This window comes from Somniosus microcephalus, chromosome 7, assembly GCF_052327205.1.
Source record: "Somniosus microcephalus isolate GS21.2 chromosome 7, FLI_Smic_1.0, whole genome shotgun sequence".
NCBI lineage: Eukaryota > Metazoa > Chordata > Chondrichthyes > Squaliformes > Somniosidae > Somniosus > Somniosus microcephalus.
This window is the reverse complement of record NC_140993.1, coordinates 117,776,299-117,799,166: the sequence shown is the minus strand read 5'-3', so window position 1 is coordinate 117,799,166 and position 22,868 is coordinate 117,776,299. Positions and strand designations below refer to the sequence as shown.

General features: G+C 44.4%; 1 protein-coding gene across 1 annotated transcript in view; it reads left to right on the top strand.

The window, feature by feature from the left end:
- prkdc (protein kinase, DNA-activated, catalytic subunit) overlaps positions 1–22,868 on the top strand; it is a 300,538-nt gene that overhangs the window by 45,057 nt on the left and 232,613 nt on the right. The window contains 6 exon segments of the mRNA XM_085992889.1: positions 1,180–1,323; positions 6,483–6,635; positions 7,445–7,560; positions 13,127–13,286; positions 15,684–15,770; positions 17,206–17,325. Of these exon segments, the coding sequence (XP_085849015.1) occupies positions 1,180–1,323; positions 6,483–6,635; positions 7,445–7,560; positions 13,127–13,286; positions 15,684–15,770; positions 17,206–17,325 (780 nt within the window).

The window sequence follows — 22,868 nt, the reverse complement described above, 5'->3', positions numbered from 1 at the left end:
AATTAGCTGATCCTGGATTTCCTGTGGCTTGCCCCTTTAACTGCTGCTACTAGTCTTTCTCTAGTTCTGAAGAAGGGTTTTGACCTGAAACGTTAACTCTGTTTCTCTCTCCACGGATGTTGCCTGGCCTGCTGAATTTTTCCTGTGTTTTCTGTTGTTATTTCTTTCTCTAGTGTTGCTATCATTGTCCTACAATGCTCCAAACAAACCCAATGACAGTACTTCAGCTGCTTGGCTTAAACAGTTTCAGATCTCTGCTGTCTCCATGACTTTCCAAACGGATTCTCCCATTCACATTCCATTGCTTTCCTTTCCATTTTGTAGCTCTTTAACTCACCTTTCAAATGCATTCTCACATACCGAACTGAGATGACTTGTATAGACTTTATCCTGTGTCTTAATCCATTTGCAGGCTATTGAAACCATTAATAGCTGACTCAAAGTATCAGCTAGGCTCTATTGGTAGGATTTGTGCCTCCTGAGTCAGGACATTGTGGATTCAAACTCCTCTTTAGGACTTGAGTAAATAATCTAGGCTGGCACGCCAAGACTGAAGGAGTGCTGAGTGCCGTCATTCAGACGAGACATTAAACTGTTGGAGACCCCATCTGCCTGTTCCAGTTGTTCAGGAGGGCCTAAAAGATCCTTTGCAACTCCTTTAGAGCAGGGAGTTTGCCCAGTGTCCTGATCAACATTCCTCTCTCTACCCTTACCACAGATTAAAAGCATTTTCATATTATCACTTGTTTAGTTCAGATTCTGGGAGACTGGAATCCATGTTTACACTATAAACCAGACTTTCTTATCCCTATAGCAGAGTCATAGAGCTAGCTTTTTGTGGGTTTATGATTCTACTGGCAGGATAAGGGAGCTGGATTTAGCATTGTAACCATGTTTGGCTGGCTCCCTGAAACTTTGGAATCAGAACACTGTTGCTTGTTTTGCTCAGATTTTTCTCATTGCTGTTTGCGAGATCTTATCGTCTGCAAAATAGCTGTTGCTTATGTTAATGTGCCTTTCTCTTTCAGATGCTGACTAACCTGTTATAAATTCCCTGTAATTTTTGTTTTTATTTCAGAATTTGTGTTTTCTTCTATCTTTACTAAGCATATTTCTTCATTGTGTGTTGGTATATAATGTTGTAACCACTGTAAATCTTAATGATGATCAATTCCTCAGGAAGGAACGGGGAAAAATGGGCCAGGATCTGATGCACAACAGTCATTCGGCAATGGTAGCATGGCAACAGGAAAATGGAGAGTCCCCTCTTATAAAGATTATTTGGACTTATTCAGGAGCCTGCTGGACTGTGGGAAAATGAAGGTGAGTTAGGGTTATAGTGTACACCTCTAACACCTCATCTCATTCGAGTTTGGTATATTCTATAATCTTTCTTTTTCAAAAAAGAATACTTCAGAATGAGGCCCTGCAGTAGCTTTATATTAGGGCACTCATTTCAAAATATAACATTGTCTCTTTAAAAAAAAAAAAAAAAAAATTACTTACAGGTGAAATTAAAAAGAAAAATATTATGATCATGGTTCCCCCATTTCCCCTCTGTTTCTGAGGCTTGGCAAGAAAGCTTGAAACTGCTTTGCTTAGCCTTAGCTCGCAACACTCCGTACTACTTGGCTTGTCTTTTTTCAGAAACATAGTGAGGATGGTGGCCCTGATCATGAGACCAACCACTGTACAGTGAGGAGAGTTTTTAAAAAAATCACTTAAAAAAAATATTTAAAATATATCCGTTGTAGTATATTTTTGAGGTAAATATATGCAAGGGCAAAGCCAGTTGTAATAAAATCTCCACCTTTCCAGGTAAAGCCATCTCTGGCCAAGAGAGTTAGTAGGCAACATGGTCCCTGTGTCTGCCACTTTGTGACTGGCACTAAGAGATGTGCAAGAGCTTGGGTTGACTCACCACCTGAATTTTGGAAATCATTAAAGCTAAACTGCACCATGATAGTGAAAACATTAATGGTATCAGTATGGTCTTCAAAAACATATTAAACTTGTACCTCCCACATCCCCTCTATTGCTAAAGCTACCTCCAAGGAACTTGGTTTCTTTTGTGCAAAATACTACCCACCAACCCCACCCTGCAATCTGTTCAAGACTTGAATATTGCTGCTATTGGGGTGACCAACAGACAGAGTACTAGGCGCAGGCAGGTACTGCAGGGGTCCCCTGTGGACATCCCCCTCTCAAACAGATACACCACTTTGAGTACTGTTGGGGGGGATGGCTTATCAGAGGAAGGCAGCAGCAGCCAACTTCCTGGCACCAGGGGTGGCTCTGCTGCACAGGACGGGAGGAAAAAGAGCGGGAGAGCTATAGTAATAGGGGATTCTATTGCAAGGGGAATAGATAGGCGTTTCTGCGGCCGCAAACGAGACTCCAGGATGGTGTGTTGCCTCCCTGGTGCAAGGGTCAAGGATGTCTCAGAGCGGCTGCAGAACATTTTGGAAGGGGAGGGTGAACAGCCAGTTGTCGTGGTGCATGTAGGTACTAACGATATAGGTAAAAAACGGGACGAGGTCCTAAAAGCTGAATATAGGGAGTTAGGAGGTAAATTAAAAATAGGACCTCAAAGGTAGTAATCTCAGGATTGCTACCAGTGCCATGTGCTAGTCAGAGTAGAACTAGAAGGATATTTCAGATGAATACGTGGCTAGAGGAATGGTGCGAGGGGGAGGGATTCAAATTCCTGGGACATTGGAACCAGTTCTGGGGGAGGTGGGACCAGTTCAAACCGGACGGTTTGCACCTGGGCGGGACCGATGTCCTAGAGGGAGTGTTTGCTAGTGCTCTGGGGGAGGGTTTAAACTAAAATGGCAGGGGGTTGGGAACCTGAACAGGGGGACAGAGGAAAGGGAAACAAGGATAAAAGCAAAAGATAGGAAGGAGAAAAACAAAAGTGGCAGTCCGAAAAATCAACGGTTTAAATCAAACATGGCACAGTAAATAATAATTCTAATAGGTCTAAGAGCGTTAAAAAAACAAGCCTGAAGGCTTTGTGTCTTAATGCGAGGAGCATTCGTAATAAGGTGGATGAATTAGCTGCACAAATAGAGGTAAACGAATATGATTTGATTGGGATTACGGAAACATGGCTCCAGGGTGGCCAAGGCTGGGAACTCAACATCCAGGGGTATTCAATATTCAGGAAAGATAGGCAAAAAGGAAAGGGAGGTGGGGTAGCATTGCTGGTTAAAGAAGGGATTAACACAATTGTAAGGAAGGATATTAGCTCTGATGATGTGCAATCTGTATGGGTAGAACTGAGAAATACCATGGGGCAGAAAACGTTAGTGGGAGTGGTATATAGACCTCCAAACAGTAATGCGGAGGTTGGGGATGGCATTAAATGGGAAATTGGAGAAGTGTGCAATAAGGGCACAGCAGTCATCATGGGTGACTTTAATCTACATATAGATTGGGCTAACCAAATTGGTAACTATGCTGTGGAGGAGGAATTCCTGGAGTGTTTACGGGATGGTTTCCTGGACCAATATGTCGAGGAACCAACCAGAGATCAGGCCATCTTAGACTGGGTATTATGTAACGAGAAAGGATTAATTAGCAATCTTGTTGTACGAGGCCTCTTGGGTCGGAGCGATCATAATATGATAGAATTCTTCATTAAGATGGAAAATGAAGTAGTTGACTCAGAGACTAGGGTCCTGAATTTAAATAAAGGAAACTACGATGGTCTGAGGCGCGAGTTGGGTAGGATTGATTGGGGAATGTCACTCAAAGGGTTGACGGTGGATAGGCAATGGCAAGCATTGAAAGACCGCATGGATGAACTACAGAATTTGTTCATCCCAGTTTGGCATAAAAATAAAACAAAAAAGGTGACTCAACCGTGGCGAACAAGGGAAATTAGGGATAGCATAAGATCCAAGGAGAGGACATATAAATTGGCCAGAAAAAGCAGTAAACCTGAGGATTGGGAGCAGTTTAGGATTCAACAAAGGAGGACAAAGGGATTAATTAAGAAGGGGAAAATAGAATATGAGAGTAAGCTTGCAGGGAACATAAAAACTGACTGTAAAAGCTTTTATTTATAGATATGTGAAGAGAAAAAGATTGGTGAAGTCAAGCGTAGGTCCCTTGCAGTCAGAATCAGGGGAATTTATCATGGGGAACAAAGAAATGGCAGACCAATTAAATACATATTTTGGTTCTGGCTTCACAAAGGAGGACACAAATAACCTCCCAGAAATGCCGGGGAACATAGGGTCTGATGAAAGGGTGGAACTGAAAGAAATCAGTATTTGTAGGGAAATGGTGTTAAGGAAATTGATGGGATTGAAGGCCGATAAATCCCCAGGGCCTGATAATCTACATCCTAGGGTACTTAAGGAAGTGGCCCTAGAAATAGTAGATGCATTGCTGATCATCTTCCAACATTCGATGGAATCTGGAACAGTACCCATGGATTGGAGGGTAGCTAATGTTACCCCACTATTCAAAAAAGGTGGTAGGGAGAAAATGGGGAATTACAGACCGGTAAGCCTGACATCGGTAGTGGGGAAAATGCTGGAGTCCATTATAAAAGATGTAATAACAGAGCACTTGGAAAACAGTGACAGGATCGGACAAAGTCAACATGGATTTACAAAAGGTAAATCGTGCTTGACTAATCCACTGGAATTTTTTGAGGATGTAACTGGTAAAATAGATAAGGGAGAACCAGTGGGTGTGGTATATTTGGACTTTCAGAAGGCTTTTGATAAGGTCCCGCATAAGAGATTAACGTGTAAAGTTAAGGCACATGGGATTGGGGGCAAGGTATTGACTTGGATAGAAAACTGGTTGGCAGACAGAAAGCAAAGAGTTGGAATAAACGGGTCTTTTTCCGAGTGGCAGGCAGTGACTAATGGTGTACCGCAGGGATTAGTCCTTGGACCCCAGCTATTCACAATATATATTAATGATCTAGACGAGGGAACTAGATGTAATATCTCCAAATTTGCAGACGACACAAAGCTGGGTGGGCGTGTGTGCTGTGAGGAGGATGCCGAGAAACTCCAGTATGATTTGGACAGGTTGGGTGATTGGGCAGAAGCATGGCAGATGTAATATAACGTGGATAAATGTGAGGTTATCCACTTTGGTAGCAAAAACAGGAAGGCAGATTATTATCTGAATGGCAATAGATTGGGAGAAGGGGAAGTGCAACAAGACCTGGGTGTCCTTGTGCACCAGTCGCTGAAGGTAAGCATGCAGGTGCAGCAGGCGGTGAAGAAGGCAAATGGTATGTTGGCCTTCGTAGCGAGAGGGTTTGATTACAGGAACAAGGATGTGTTGCAGCAGTTGTACAGGGCCTTGGTGAGACCACACCTTGTGTATTGTGTGCAGTTTTGGTCACCTTATCTGAGGAAGGATATTCTTGCCATGGAAGGAGTTCAGCGAAGATTCACCAGGCTGATACCTGGGATGGCAGGAATGACGTATGAGGAGAGATTGGGTCGATTGGGCTGTACTCGCTGGAGTTTAGAAGAATGAGAGGGGATCTCATTGAAACTTATAAAATTCTGACAGGACTGGGCAGACTAGATGCAGGAAGGATGTTCCCGATGGTCAGGGAGTCCAGAACCAGGGGTCACAGTCTAAGGATAAGGGGTCGGCCATTTAGGACAGAAATGAGGAGGAATTTCTTCATCCAGAGAGTGGTGAACCTGTGGAATTCTCTACCACAGAAGGCAGTAGAGGCCAATTCATTAAATATATTCAAGAAGGAGTTGGATATATTTCTAAAGGCTAAAGGGATCAAGGGGTATGGGGAGAAAGCAGGGACCAGGTACTGAATTTGGATGATCAGCCATGATCGCATTGAATGGCGGAGCAGGCTCGAGGGGCCGAATGGCCTACTCCTGCTCCTATCTTCTATGTTTCTATGCTATGGAGAAGCTGTTCTAGGAGCTCTCACTGCTGGACAAGCAGAAGTTTGTTGCCGTGGAGGTGATCCATGTGTTATCTCTATCCTTAAGCCCTTTTAGCTCCCGTCTTTCTTGCTTTTATTTTAACAGTGATACTGTTGTCATTGCTTCACTCTAATTTCTCCCAAGCTTCAAATACTGAATGCTTCTTTACCTTGCCCTGCTCGCTCGTTCCCAGAATACCTCATGCTTCTCATTATACTTCACTGGCTTCTAAAATGCAAGCTTACGAATCATCTAATCACTACATCTTGATTTATCTTGTCTTCTCTCCTACTCTTTTTAATCTTGGTGGTATCTTGTACAATAGTTTTGGCTGTTCAGCTAGACAGAAATAAAAGGAATCACAACAAAGTTGCAGGTTTTTTTTACAATTATGGTTAAAAGTAAAATGATAAAACTGAGAAATATAACTGCAATCTGCCAAATAGTCATGGTTGAAATTGTGAAGCATAATGCACTGCATGCTCAAAGAACTAGGATCTGCTGTTCTGGGGAAAAATATATGAAGTTTTGCATATTTTATTTTTTAAGGAGTCTGGATTGGTTGCTGAGACATTCCAGATGGTTGATTCACCCCTGAAATCTTTAAATCGGCTGCTGTATGATGAGTTTATTAAATCAGTGCTCAAGATTATTGAGAAGTTGGATCTGACAGTGGACAAGCAAAACCAGAATGAAGAAGGGGTATTTTTCTGCTTTTTCTATGTGATTTCTGTGTCTTGACATTTGATCAGTGGAATGTAATTGGTATACTTTCAGACTCTTTGAACTGTTTTTTGCAAAGCAGCTAAAACTACATTTCTTTGATCTCATCGTCCACAGAAGAGCTTTGGAGATTAGTGTTAATTTGCATTATCAATGTGTGGTTTAAAGGGCAGAGTTACAGTATCGATGGCTGTTTGAGTCCAGTACCTGCTTGCAGTGATGCAGAGCTTGTAGACCCAAGTTCCATCAGCAGCTCCATATATCTGTTCAACTTGACACCTCCTGGTGTCTAAGTGCCAGTTAAATTTTAATTCCCGCAAAGAGGAAATGGAACACCTGTCTCTGCTAACATTGAAAAGCTTAAAATAGAACTTTTAAAACTTCTCTTTGTGCTGGTTACAAATATAGTGCAGCAGCTGAGAAGCAAAAGCAGTGCGAGACTAGCTTCTCAAGGTGGTTTCACACCACTTTCCAAAATGTGAAGTGCCATCAGTTTAGCAGTTATATATAGGATATATACATATATAAACTCTTAAAAATGTAATCCCATAAATGATGCATAAAATTGTATTTTAATTTGATTAATAATTGTCTAGTTAAAAATCATGAGATGGTTTAACGATTAGCTGCAGAAACTAGTTCAGAAGTTTGAAAGAATTTATTGAAAGATGTGTCATGAAGTGAAGTTCCTATTTGCTTTAAAGACGAAGGGTTTCGACCTGAAATGTTGACTCTCTCTCCACGGATGTTGCCTGAGTTTTTCCAGCATTTTCTGTTGTTATTTGCAGGGTTCAGGTGACATCAACAGTAGTATTGTAATTCCTACGTCTGATCCAGTAGCAAAACTGCAGCCAACTAAACCAAAAGATTTTACTGCCTTCATCAATTTAGTAGAATTCTGTGGGTGAGTGTGAAAACTGCTTAATGAAACAGTACAAAAGAAGTCAGTTTAATTATTTTTAAATAAAAATTCTATCCGATAAGTTACTGTGACCTACAATATCTTTCTCTGTAGCTGTGGACTTCATTACAATTGCATCTGTGCTTTGAAGTAATCTCTCTTTAAATATTGAATATGTTTCAAAATCAAGTGCTAGATATACATTGCTAGCGGTGGCTTTTGGATACTGTACATTGTGCTGATCTTTATGATCAATCTTAGCCATCTGTCTGGTCTGGTAAGCAAGCTGCCACAAGCACAGATATATTCTTTCATGTCCCTGGGTGAAGTATACTAGGTCCACATTGTTCAAAGTGAGAAGAACAAAGAACTTTAACTAGAACTAAGCTTAAATATGACATGAGAAGCCAACCATCTGGACTGACTGTTGAAACTGCTCTATGCCTGTGTGTGCACCATAATTTGAAATGGATCTGTGAGCAGTAGAGTTTAATTGGGCCAAGTTGATTGCATGACAGTGTAGGAACTGGGGTTCCTAGCCGAAGAATTGAGATCGACTCAGAAAATCAAAAACAATAAAATTTAATGAACAAGCGAAGCTGTACAGGAAACTGTAGGATACAATACAAATAGGTCTGGTCTGCTTGAAAGCCTCTCTGGAAACTGCTAGCAGGTTCCGAGCTCAACTGCTAGAAGGTTCCGAGCTCTACTGCTAGAAGGTTCCGAGCTCTACTGCTAGAAGGTTCCGAGCTCTGACGTCATCACGTTCTTCCCGCCGTTGAGAGATCACGTGACGGACAGCATGATGTCATCACGCGGAATACAGGAAAGAAGCCCTAGTACAGTTAACAGATACATTAAAGGTGCAGCTCCCAGCTGTACTACATTGCTGTAAAAGGAATTATATACAATTGTCCGTAATCCTCTGGTGGTTCCGCCACATGCGCCCCCCCCAGAATTGCTTTTAACAGAGAAGGTAAGGCGAGAAGGGGGTCTGACGAGTCTGTCCGACCGACTGCGATACCCCGGCAGCTGGAACGGAGCACTCGAAGACGAACTGGCCATTGGCTGTGGTTGGGATGACGCTGCAGGCGGAGAAGAGGAGGCCGGCTGTGGTCGACGCGGTGAGGCGGGCACTGGCGACTTGGCGGATGACTGTGGCTGTACTGGACCGGCAGTCGACGGTGGATGACCACGACGAGGCGGCTGAGCGGTGACGACTGGTTCGCTCAGATCCAGATGCGCCGGTTTCAACCGGTCGATGGAGATGTGGTCAGGCTTACCGCCGACGTCGACTGTGAAGGACTTGTCACCTGACGAGATGACGCGGAACAGACCTGTGTAAGGCGGTTTGAGCAGGTTTTTGCGAGCATCCTGCCGAATGAACACGTATTCTGCGCTCTTAAGATCCACCGGGACATGGGAGCGCTGCAGGTCATGATGCGACGTAGGCACTGGGATGAAATTCCTAGCCGCTTCCTGGTGGCTGACGAGCTGCTGAGCTGGGGACCAGGGTTCCGTGTGAGGAGGAAGAAAATCGCCAGGCACTGAGTGGTTGGCCGTAAACCAGCTCTGCTGAAGAAGAATGCAGGTCGTCCTTAGGCGCCGTGCGAAGACCTAGCAGCACCCAAGGGAGCCTGTCCAACCAACTAGGCCCACGGAGACTAGCACGCAGTGCAGCTTTAAGGGACCTGTGGAATCTTTCACACAGACCGTTCACCTGTGGATGGTAGGCGGTGGTACGATGAAGCTTGGTGCCCAAACCTTGAGCTACGGCATTCCAAAGCTCAGAGGTAAATTGAGGCCCCCGGTCGGAGGAGATGTCAGCCGGTAGCCCGAACCAAGCTACCCACGACGAGATGAAGGCTCTGGAGACGTCTGCCGCTGTGGTGGCAACCAAAGGAATTGCCTCTGGCCACCTGGTGGTGTGGTCTACCACGGTGAGGAGGTGAGTGTACCCGCGAGAGGAAGGGAGAGGACCAACCAGGTCCACGTGCACGTGGTCGAATCGACGCTCCGGAACCGGAAAAGTGGCGACTGGGGCCTTAACATGGCGTTGTATCTTGGACTTCTGGCAACTCATGCAGGTATTGGTCCAATCACGGACGTCGAGATGCATGCCCTTCCAGACGAACTTCTTTGCCATGAATCGTTGTGACGCTCTCATGCCAGGGTGTGACAACCCGTGGATAGTGTTGAAAATTCTCCTGCGCCATTCGACTGGAACGATTGGACGTGGGATGCCCATCGAGATGTCACACAGGAGTGTGGTCCCTGCGGCCTGGAAACTGACATCAGCCACTTGTAAGCTGGAAGGTGCGGTCCGGTATGCCTGCACTTCAGGGTCTGCCTTCTGTTCTTTTGCCAAACCAACATAGTCAACTCCCAGGTGTACTGCGTGGAGCTGGGCGCGGGAGAGACAATCCGCCACCAGGTTGTCTTTACCCGAGACATGTTGTATGTCGGTTGTAAATTCAGATATGTACGTAAGATGACGTTGTTGCCGTGCCGACCATGGTTCCGCTGTCTTGGCCATCGCAAAAGTAAGTGGCTTGTGGTCTACAAAAGCCGTGAATAGGCGTCCTTCCAGTAGGAAGCAAAAATGGCGGATGGCCAGAAACAATGCCAACAACTCCCTATCAAAAGTACTATACTTGCGTTCATTCTTCCGCAATTGGCGGCTGAAGAAAGCCAGTGGTTGCCATGTGCCGTCGACCCACTGCTCCTGTACTGCCCCGATGGCATAATCAGATGCGTCGGTGGTAAGGGCAATGGTTGCGCCCGGAAGGACATGTGCCAACATGGTCGCAGCAGCCAAAGCGTTCTTAGTGTCGAGGAAAGCCTGGTCCATCTGGGGTGTCCAATCGATCGGGTCTTTGCCCGATTTACCTCTGAGGGCCTCGTACAAAGGTTGCATCAACAATGCCGCCTTGGGGACGAACCGATGATAAAAATTGACCATTCCCAGAACTTCCTGGAGGGCCCTGACGGTCTGAGGAAGAGGGAACGAGGTGACTGCTTCCACCTTCGTGGCCAGCGGGACGGCGCCTTCTGAGGTGATTCTGTGTCCCAGAAAATCAATGCTGTGCAACCCAAACTGGCACTTGGCCGGGTTGATAATAAGGCCATGTTGGCTGAGACGAGAAAAAAGGGTACGTAATGTGTTCTTTCGTGCTGTTACTGGTAATAAGGATGTCGTCTAGGTAGACGAAGATGAACGGCAGATCGCGCAACACGGAATCCATGAGACGTTGGAAGGCTTGTGCTGCATTCTTCAGCCCAAACAGCATACGAAGGAACTCAAAGAGCCCGAAAGGTGTGATGACGGCAGTTTTGGGGACGTCCTGAGGATGCATGGGCACTTGATGATATCCTCGGACGAGGTCTACTTGGAAAAGATGGAATTCCCTGCCAGATGGGCCAAAAAATCCTGAATGTGAGGAATTGGGTACCGATCCGGTGTGGTAGCCTCATTCAGGCGTCTGTAGTCGCTGCATGACCGCCATCCGCCGCCCGGCTTAGGAACAATGTGTAATGGCGAGGACCAAGGACTATTCAAACGTCGAATAATACCCAGCGTTCCATTGTATGGAACTCCGCCTTGGCGGCTGCGAGTTTACCGGGTTCCAGCCTTCGAGCTCTCGCATAAACGGGGGATCCTGTCGTGGTAATGTGGTGCGCCACACCGTGCCTCGCGACTGAAGAAGAAAATGTGGGCCTGGTGAGCTCGGAACTCGCTGAGAAGACGAGAGAACTCATTTGGAGATGGGACTGCACAGGCAACTGACCAAGACATCGCGGTGCTTCGGTGGCAGGGGACCGAGTGAAAAGTGGAGGCACTGATTAGCCGGCAGTGTCAGACATCGTCGAGAAACCCGTTTGTGCAGAAGAAATCTGCCCCCAGGATGGCCTGTGAGACTTTCGCCGTGATGAACTCCCAAACAAAACGTTGGCCGCCAAAACTCAACTGGACCCTACACTTTCTGAACGCGCGAATGGCCGCACCATTGGCTGCCTCGAGGGGGGGACCTTGACCGCCGGATTGAAGATCTAGCTTCGACGCTGGTAGGATACTGCACTGGGAGCCAGTATCACAGAGAAAACGTTGCCCTGACAGGGAGTCTGTAATGTATAGGAGTTTCCCTGCGGACCCGACGGCCATCGCAACTCCGGCGCGTCCCTTAGGCCTTATTGATCTTCTCAAACCACTGGTTTGAGGTAGGTTTTTTTTTGGTGAGGAACTGCAGGGCGGACGGCAATTTCTGGCCTTCGCGCCGAAACGAGCGTGGTATGCACACCAGCCTGCAGGAGGAGGAGTCGGATTCGCTTTTGTGGGGGATGGGCGCCTCGTGGCTGCACAAGATTGTTGCGAGACGGTGAATATTTTATCCGCTTCCGCGGCGAGTTCAGCACAATCCGTGATCGCGGAATTGGCCAAGGCCGTCTGTACTGGCTCTGGTAGCTGACAGAGAAACAGCTCGCGGAACATAAAACATTGCGATTCTGAGCCCAAAAGCATGAGCATTTGGCTCATGAGCTCTGAGGGTTTTGAGTCCCCGAGGCCGGGCATGGAGGTAAGTCTGCGAGCGCGCTCTGACTTGGACAGACTGAAAATCTGCAGTAAACGTGCTTTTAAAGCTTCGTACTTGCCATTGTTCGGTGGACTCTCGAGGAGGCTGACGACCCGCGAGGCCGTGGCGCTGTCGAGGGCGGAGACCACGTAATAATAACGGGTCGAATCCGCTGCTACTCCCCGGATTGCAAATTGGGCTTCTGCCTGGAAAAACCACGCAGCCGGTTGTTGCTTCCAAAATTGCGGCAGTTTGAGGGTGACGGCGTTTGTGTCCATGATGTAACTTCAACGAAAATTGTTCGAAGAAATCGGGGTCACCAATGTAGGAACTGGGGTTCCTAGCCGAAGAATTGAGATCGACTCAGAAAATCAAAAACAATAAAATTTAATGAACAAACTAAGCTGTACAGGAAACTAGGATACAATGCAAATAGGTCTGGTCTGCTTGAAAGCCTCTCTGGAAACTGCTAGCAGGTTCCGAGCTCTACTGCTAGAAGGTTCTGAGCTATCACGTCATCACGTTCTTCCCGCCGTTGAGAGATCACGTGACGGACGGCATGATGTCATCACGCGGCGCACAGGAAAGAAGCCCTAGTACAGTTAACAGATACATTAAAGGTGCAGCCCCCAGCTGTACTACATTGCTGTAAAAGGAATTATATACAATTGTCCGTAATCCTCTGGTGGTTCCGCCACAACAGTATGTATTTCATGGTCAAATTTCATATCACTCTAACATTGATCATAAAGGGTGGTACAATGTACAGGATCCAAAACCCATCATGAGTGATGCATATCTACCTTCTGACTTTGAAAACTATTAAATATTTAAATTAATTTATCCCAGAGTGGCAACTTCAAAGCACAGGTGCACAATTGTGTCTGTGAGACAAACCTCTGGAGAATTTTATTTGCATTCATTATTTTCTTGCAATACTTGAAGTTTCTTCTTTCAATTTTTCTTCAACAAAAAAATTGTCTGAACTTTTAAATTAGGGAATTGTTGTTAGAAAAGCACACAGACTTCTTTGAACAGTGGGTGTATAGATTTGGACTTGAGCTCATTCTGCGATCAACACAATTTCCCCTCGTCAGTGGATTCTACAAACTTCTGTCGGTCACGATGAAAATCGCCAAAAAAATTAAATATTTTGAGGTAATGAAATGATATACACTTAATTTTCTTCCTCCCCCATTTATTTTTATCATTTTGCATAAAATACTATTCCTTGTCTGAGAAGGAAGGTGTGTGACTTGCTCAGAAACCTCAGCCAAGGCCGCATTGGAACCTATTGCTGGATCATGTGTTATAACGATTTAGGGCAACTGACCCATCAGTTTTCTTCTCATCTTGGGACAAAAGCCTAATCTTTGCTCAGACCCTCTGAGGGCACGAGTAAACTGAGGAAGTTGCTGCAAGCAAACATGGGTCTCGCTGTTGCTCTAGTCTTTAGCTCCAACACTGCCAAGGTAACATTTTAATTAACCTATTTTTGTGAATGTTTAAATTCTTTTAACTTTAGTAAAATCTGTAACATCAAGTACAGCACTCTTTGTACCACTCTTTGGGTAAAGATGTTTCTCCTGAATTCCCTGTTGGATTTATTAGTGACATGTCTTATATTTATGACCTCTAGTTCTGGACTCCCCCACAAGTGGAAACATTTTCTCTAAATCTAACCTATCAAACCTTTTCATAATCTTAAAGACCTCTATCGGGTCACCCCTCAGCCTTCTCTTTTCTAGAGAAAAGAGTCCTAGCCTATTCAACCTTTCCTGATAAGTATATCATCTCAGTTCTGGTGGTATCCTTGTAAATCTTTTTTGCACCTTCACTAATCTATACACCTTTTTATTTATAATATGGAGACCAGAACTGTGCGCAGTACTCAAAGTGTGGTCTAACCAAAGTTCGATACAAGTTTAACATAACTTCTCTGTTTTTCAATTCTATCCCTCTAGAAATTAACCCAAGTGCTTGGTTTGCTCTTTTTATGGCCTTATTAACCTGCATCACTATTTTTAGTGATTATTGGCCCTGAATTTGTAGTCAGCAGTGAAGCGAAGGTGTTCGCTCCTGGCCCCGAAGTACGCTTCGCACAAGGATCTCGCGATCCCTGTGTCGAGAACTTCAGGTTTTCCGATCTTCAACTCAAAGCAACAGAAGTTAATGAGGATTCCCTTGTGCGAACTGCTGTGACATCAACAGGCTGTCTAAGCAGCCAATCAAAAGGCAGAATTCTCACAGACAACAAAAAAGGAAGCGAGTAAGCTCTTAAAATTCTAACTTATTAAAAATGTTAGAGAGAGCAAAACAAAGATTGGAGCTCTCACATGGGGAAAAGGCAAAACTTAAATAAAGATGGACAAACTTTGAAAAGTTTCTTAATTTTAATTTTTTATTAAAATGGACAAATTTCACACTGCACAAAATTTAAAATTAGTTTTCCAGGCCCTTAACATTTGTTTAGCAGTAATAACGCTGTCAAACCCCCAGTTACACCTAATCTCTTTGGGGTCTGTCTTTTAGTGGGGAATTTAACAGCGTAATTACTGCGGAAGAGCCGAAGTTTTCGTCAGTTTCGATGATTTGGCTGATTACACTGATTGCCGGCTCAGTTTGGGGGAGGAACACAGCGCAGATTGTTATGGAGCAGTGAATGACAGACTGCAACTTTGGGATTTCCGCATGTGCATACGCCAAATCCCGAAGTTGTGGTTAGTTTCAAAGGCAGAATGACGGAAAACGCTGCCAGTTCGGCGTCATCCTGACCGCAAATTCTGGGCCAATATATCTGTACCCCCTAGATCCCTTTGCTCCTCTACCCCATTCAGACTCCCCTTATCCAAGCAGTATGTGGTCTCCTTATTCTTCCTACCAAAATGCACCACATCACACTTATCTACAGTAAACTCTTTCTTATCCGGCACCTATGGGACCAGGATGGTGCCGGTTGATGAAAAATTCTGGATAACAGAGGTAGGCTATTTTTAACACAAACAAAAATAAAAACCACTGACTAACTCGGACTCGGCAAAACGAGTGCTGGATGGATTCGGCAAGATTAACGGTTATCTATTTTGCCGGTTATTAAAGAATTCCAGATGATTAAGTGCTGTTTAAACAAGAGTTTACTGTATATTGAATTTCATTTGTCAATTACACACCCATTCTGCAAGCTTATTAATGTATTTTTGTATTTTGTCACATTTCTTTCTTTGTATTAACTACACCTCCCAATTTGGTGTTGTCATCAAATTTTGAAATTGTATTTCCAACTCCCGAGTCCAAATCGCTAATGTAAATTGTGAACAACAGCGGTCCCAGCACTGATCCCTGTGGAACACCACTTCTCGCCTTTTGCCAGTCTGAGTAGCTACTCTCTGTTTTCTGTTTTGTAGCCAGCTTGCTACGTGTCCTCTGACTCCACATGTTCTGACCGTAGTCATGAGTCTACTATGCAGAAGAAAGCAGGTGACTGATGTGCATGCTGCTCTTGTTTTTATTTTTGCTTGGATTTCTAATTATAATGGGAAAACTATGTTTTGTCAGGGTGTTGGCACAAAGACTCGAAAACAGTGTCCCATGAACCCAGAAAAGTTTGCCTGCTTTGCATTATTTGGGAAGTTTGGAAAGGAGGTAAGTACTATCTCAAATTCTCTTGAACATTTTTGAACTGCAGAAATTGTTTTTTTCCACTGAAAAAAATCAACATTAAGTAACAAATAATACAGCAAAGTAGTAATTTAGTCCTTAAAAATGTTGAATGGTCAGATAATTTGAATTAAACAACTTTAAATTAAGAGTAGACTGTATTTGCATAAATACATGTCCTTTAGGGGTACAGTAGCCTAGTGGTTATAATCTGGACTAGTAATCCAGAGGCCTGGGCTAATGATCTGGAGACATAAGTTCAAATCCCACCACGGCAGCAGCGGAATTTAAATTCAAAATAATTAAATAAATTTGGAATAAAAAGCTAGCATCAGTAATGGCAACTATGAAACTACCGGAATGTCGTAAAAACCCAACTGGTTCACTAATGTCCTTTAGGGAAGGAAATCTGCTGTCCTTACCTGGTCTGGCCTATATGTGACTCCAGACCCACAGCAATGTGGTTGACTATTAACTGCCCTCTGAAATGGTTGTATTCAAGAAGGCGGCTTCTCGAGGGCAATTAGGGATGGGCAATAAATGTTGGCCTTGCCGGCGACGCCCACATTCCGTGAATGAATTAAAAAAAAAATACAGCTGGAAAAAAGTGGAGTTGAAAAATTGAGCGTATGTTATCAGTAGCTCTTAAGATCAGCTCTTTTCCTGGTGCAGTTGTTAACTTGGGAAGTGTCTAGGTCATTTGACCCCACACAACAAAGTTGTAAGTAGAAGCAGAAATGTTCCTCCTTCAAGAAATTTCGAGATATTTGGTGCAGATTGCACGTTGTCTGTTAGAAGCAGTAGCTTGATGGACCCAAATGCTATTTTCTTTTCCATGCTATACATTCTTAAAGTAGGATTACTGGGGGGGCGGGGTGGGGTGTCAGGCACCAAAATTATATTTTTCAAAGGTTATTAGGCTTTGGGAAAATTAAGTCATCCATCAATATGGTGGAAAGATGAATTTGTCAGAGATGAGCTCCTTATAAAATGAGAAAATTCCACATATTCTTGTTCGATGAGTTACATTTCCTGTCTTCCATATAAAGCAGCAGGAATTACACTTTCAATTTTAATCTAAGAAAAAAGGGAAAACCTTGAATAACTTGAGTATGGCTCAGCTCAATTTCACCAAATGTTCGGAGTGACCTTAGAAGATATGTTTCTTTCAGTGTTGGTAGGTTGGTTAAAATTCAAGCACCGTCTGGGATTTTAACTAAGTAAAAAGAAGTGAAATGCTTGTTAATTGATAGTATTCTTCAGATCAGGTTACTTTCATAATATGTTTTAGAAAGAAATGTTATATTAAAATGAACCTTTCCTAATTGTTAATGTGTATATTTTTAACTTGATAAAATGCCATTAAGGAGTTATTGCGTAATGACCTAGCACTCGCACTTTGTCATGTTATTTATTATAGGTAGCGATCAGAATGAAACAGTACAAGGATGAGCTACTGGCTTCCTGCGTGACTTTTGTGCTCTCTCTACCTCATGACATAATTGAACTTGATATCAAGACATTTATTCCTGCATTGCAGGTTAGTATATTTCCCAAGTTAAGTCTTGTTTTGACTTCGTACTTTCCAGATCAATGTTTTAGCACCCTTAATCTCCGCTTTAGCTGTTTATATTTTGGAGTTCAGCTTTTGAATGTTTAAAATAAAGTACTCTGTATCTATAAGAACCTGTTGATAGCTCTTATTTCAGCCTTGGCTTCCAATATTTCATTTTGATCAGTATCTGTGTGTCTATTTCTGTAATATATCTTATAATATCTCTCTGCATACACTTTTTGTCTGCACCATTTGACTTCCTGTTGTCAGGTTTTTGTTAAACTTTTGGGCATCACATTTTGCTATTATAAATCCTGTGTCTGCCATTTTAATGGGTCCCACTGTAATCACACAATTTGGCCACTGGGTGGCTGTGAGCCAAATTTGGGAACTATGGCCCCGATATTAACTCTGAGGAGAGGGGCAGTTTAGCGGTTGGGATATCCAGAAGAACGGGTTTCATTGGGTCATGTCGAATTTAATGGCAGGACCTGATTAACATTTTTGATTGCAAGGCTGGCTGTCGGGTGGGTAGGCCTTCGGCACTAGGCCGCAGCCAGAAAGTGGAGAGGCTGGGGGTGGGGGACATTGATGGGGAGGAGGGGGAAAGATCGTGGAAGGGGCCAGAGAGATCGGGGGAGATGGGGACATTGTGGAAGGGGCCAGAGAGATCGAGGAAGGAGGGGACATTATGGAAGGTGCCGGAGAGATCGGAGGAGGAGGAGAGAAGATCGCGGGGGGGGTGGCCCGTGGAGGACAGTGTGGGAGGAAATTGCAGGCTGTCGAGGTTACCAGGTTTTCTGGGGGGGGGGGGGAAGGCACTCCTGCTCCTCCTTGCCCACAAGCAGTGCTATAAAGGCACTCACCTGTTCCATGCAGCAGTCCTTGCCTCCCTAAAGCTGCTGGGTTTCCCGAGACCTGGGCAACTCGGCAGGCCACTGTTAAAGCAGGAACAGAGAATAAAATCTGAGGCACGCAGCCTCATTAAAATATTTAAATGAGTGACCCAACCCCCCCGTCCCACCTGTGAAGTGCACGGGTTCGAGGCGGGTTTGGTTCGGGTTTGAGATTTTTTATATTTTTATTTCCCACCCAACCCCACCCACATTTGGGGTTAAAATTCCCCCTTATTTTTCCCAGCTTTACATAGAATTTACAGCACAGAAACAGGCCATTTGACCCAACAGGTCCATGCCAGTGTTTATGCTTCACATGAGTCTCCTCCCACCTTACTTCATCTGATCCCATCAATATATCCTGTTCCTTTCTCCCTCATGCTTATCTAGCTTCCCCTTAAAGGCATCTATGTTAATCGCATCAACCACTCCATGTTGGTAGCAGGTTCCACATTCTCATCCCTCCGAATAAAGAAGTTTCACCTGAATTCCTTATTCTATCCATCTTCTATTTATTACCCCTAGTTTTTGATTCCCCACAAGTGGAAACATCTTCTCTGCAAATGCTTGGATGTATATTGGGTATTCTCAAATTCTCCTTGGAAGTTTTTTCATTTGCCATTTGTTGATTTTATTTTTTTTAATTTATTGGCCCAGAAATTCGGGTCTCCATGGGTGAGTACGCACTGGGTACTCACCCGTAGGCCGAATGGAAGTGCCAGTTTTCTGCATGCACTGCGCATGCGCGGGAAACCGGCACTTCCGATCCTCTGAACGAAGGGGTTCAGAGGTCGAACGCGCGCGCAGGGGAGGCTGCGCGTGCGCTTTGAACTTAGGTTTTTTTTACAGGTTTTCCCGGGAGGGTAAGCCTGCTTTTTGTAAGGTAAGTGGTCAATTAATTAAAATTAAAACATTTTTTCCACAGGCTTATTATTTTTAAATACTTTAAAGCAAGGTAAGTTTATTTTTAGCCCTGTTAGAATATAAAATTATTTTTTCAAAAATTTAAATTATTGTTTAAAATAGTTATTTAATGTAATTTATAGTTTATTATTTAAAAAGTGTGATTAAAAAAAAAAAAAAAATTATTTGAAGGTTTACTGCTATTTTGGGGCCCGTAGTATTAAAAGTTTTGACAAGGGCTTATGAATGGGCTTTTCCCTCCTCCGATTGGCTGCCCGTGGCTCACGTGATCCCAGGGGATGCATCGCACTAACTACGCCCCTGGGACACGCAAGCACAGCGCGCCGGCAGCTGGGCCAGGCCCCAGAGCGGAATTCCACAGAGCCCTACAGCTCAACTGCCGGCGTGCAGATCGGGGGCTTGCACCCGCGGGAAGCCCCCAGCCCGAATTTCTGGGCCATCAGATTTTTTTTAACCCCTGCAGCTTTTAAAAGATTTTTTCCCTGTATGCTTAGAAGAATTTGGCTCTTCCCTCCTGTGGTCCTAGTACCATACTTGAAGCCTTTGCGCTTCTCATTATTGTCGTTGCTGCAAGCCAGTCACAGGTTGACTCTCATCTGTTCTCCCAATCGCTGCTACCCACCCCCATTCTCCATCTACAGTTGTCCACCACTTTCTTGGCTTTGCAGCCTGTTGTTTCCTAGACCGTCCCACTTAGCTGCCATGCTAACCTGTTGAACTGTCGTTCCAGCTGCGATGAAGGGGTTAGATGGGATAGCGGGTCAAAAGAGGAGGCTTTCTTATATTTTTACTAGTCGATCTCCTGTGGCATTACAAGCAGTCAAGACCAAGTGTAGTCTTCAGGTGAAGCCGGTTAAGAGGACGGGAATAATTGGATTCGGGTGCACAGACTTAATTCAGTCTGCATTTTAAAGTCATGCATTCTGTCGATATAGTTACAGTCCCATTTAAAAATTCCTGTATCTACATTCCTGTATCCGGCTCTTTATGCATCCCTGTTCCCTTCTTGTTGGTTGCTGATTTTATTTTTATTTTTTCCTTGTTCTGTTCTTTGCTGGTTCTTTGTCGATTTATTTGTTTAGAGATTTGTCCTACAGTCTAGTTTATTGGCCGTAAATTAAAATCAATTGCAGTTAGAGTGACACATTGCTGTTCGAAATGCTGCTACAGCACCATCTCGTCATTTAGCTCCCATTTTTTTTTTACAGATGGCATAAAAAAATGATTCTTTACAGTATTGAATTATTTCTCCAGACAATTACAGATGAGAGAGATATTAGTATAAAGAAATATCAAGTTCAAAATTTGCAGACCCTGCCAAAATTGGGAGGTATAGTTAATACGAAGGAAGACTGCGACAAAATACATGACATTAATGAACTTGCAGAATGGGCGTGTAATTGGCAAATTAATTTCAATATAGAAAAGTGTGAGGTGTGCATTTTAGTTGGAAGATTAAGGAGGGCATATACTGCTTCGATAATGACCCCTCAATATAAACCCCCACCCCCCCCACTCCGCTCGCGCCCCCCCCCCCCCACAACAACGATGGGTGGGAGAGGGTCGGGGGCGGGGTGCGGTGGTTAAAAAATGAAATGCACGGAACGCGACACCAATCCGGGGCGTCCGACTGTCCCGCCGTGAGGAGGCGGGGATGCATAATTAACATATTTAAATTGAGCTCCCTGTACATTTGGGAGCCCAATTTGAACTTTGTAACTGCTGCACGTATATCCCTGGGGTCGGGACACTCGGCAGTGAAACCGAGGTAGGAGCCTCCGAAGGTTGTTTCAGCACTCCTTGTGGGCCAGGAGGAGCAGGAGTGCTCCCCCCAGGCTTTCAAGGAAGCCCACCAGACTCCCCCGCACCCTTCTCCCTCCCCCACCCCCCATACCAATTGCCAGGGATTGTTTGTAAGGGTCCTTGGCTGCGGCTTTAGCCGTAGGTGTTCTCCCTGCCCGCTGGCCAGGCTGTCCATTTGGCTGGCTGCCGGGCAGGAGAAGGAGCTACAATATGTTGAACCATTAAAATTGGCAGGACCTCTGCGTCCCCGGCCTTGCTGGGTTCTTCGGCTGTTTTCGGCCTTACACATACTCTCTCTACCTTCCCATAAATATTGGGGCCGAAACAGGGTTGAAGAGCAAAGGGATATTGGGGTACAGATACACAAATCACGAAAAGTAGCAACACATGTTAATAACGCCATTAAAAAAAAAGCAAACTAAGCACTGGGGTTCATTGCTAGAGGGATAGAATTGAAAAGCAGAGAAGTTATGTTAAACTTGTATCAAACCTTGGTTAGACCACACTTGGAGTACTGTGCACAGTTCTGATCTATTATAACAAGGATATAGAGGCACTGGAGAAGATGCAAAAAAGATTTACTGGAATGATACCAGAACTGAGAGGTTATACCTATCGGGAAAGATTGAACAGGCTGGAGCTCTTTTCCTCTATAAAAGAGAACATAAGAACATAAGAAATAGGAGCAGGAGTAGGCCAATCGGCCCCTCGAGCCTGCTCCGCCATTCAATAAGATCATGGCTGATCGGATCCTAACCGCCAATCTACTATCACAGAACCATCTCCTGAATCTAACAGAATTAGACACACGAAATAGGAGCAGGATCAGGCTACACGGCCCCTGGGTCCGCTCCGCTACCCACAGGGCCATGACCGATCCGAACCTAGACTCATGTCCAAATTCCTGCCCGCTCCCCGTAACCCTTAATTCCCTTTACTTCTAGGAAACTGTCTATTTCTGTTTTAAATTTATGTAATGATGTAGCTTCTACAGCTTTTTGGGGCAGCATATTCCATGGACCTACCACCCTCTGAGTGAAGTAGTTCCTCCTCATCTCAGTTTTGAAAGAGCAGCCCCTTATTCTAAGACTATGCCCCCTAGTTCTAGTTTCACCCATCATCGGGAACATCCTCCCCGCATCCACCCGATCCAACCCCTTCACAATCTTATATGTTTCAATAAGATCGCCTCTCATTCTTCTGAACTCCAATGAGTAGAGTCCCAATCTACTCAACCTCTCCTCATACGTCCATCCCCTCATCCCCGGGATTAACCGAGTGAACCTTCTTTGTACTGACTCGAGAGCAAGTATGTCTTTTCTTAAGTATGGACACCAAAACTGTATGCAGTATTCCAGGTGTGGTCTCACCAATACCTTGTACAACTGAAGCAATACCTCCCTATTTTTATATTCTATCCCCCTAGCAATGAAAGCCAACATTCCATTGGCCTTCTTAATCACTTGCTGCACCTGCATACTAACCTTTTGAGTTTCGTGCACCAGGACCCCCAGATCCCTTTGTACTTCAGTACTTTCCAGTTTCTTGCCATTAAGATAATAACTTGCTCTACGATTTTTCCTGCCAAAGTGCATAACCTCACACTTTCCAGTATTGTATTCCATCTGCCAAATCTCTGCCCACTTACTTAGCCTGTCTATGTCCCCTTGCAGGTTTATTATGTCCTCCTCACTCACTACTTTCCCTCCCATCTTAGTATCATCTGCAAACTTTGATATGTTACACTCGGTCCCCTCCTCCAAATCGTTAATATAGATTGTAAAGAGTTGGGGACCCAGCACTGACCCCTGCGGAACACCACTAGTTACTGATTGCCAGTCTGAGAATGAACCATTTATCCCAACTCTCTGCCTTCTGTTAGATAGCCAATCTTCTATCCATGCC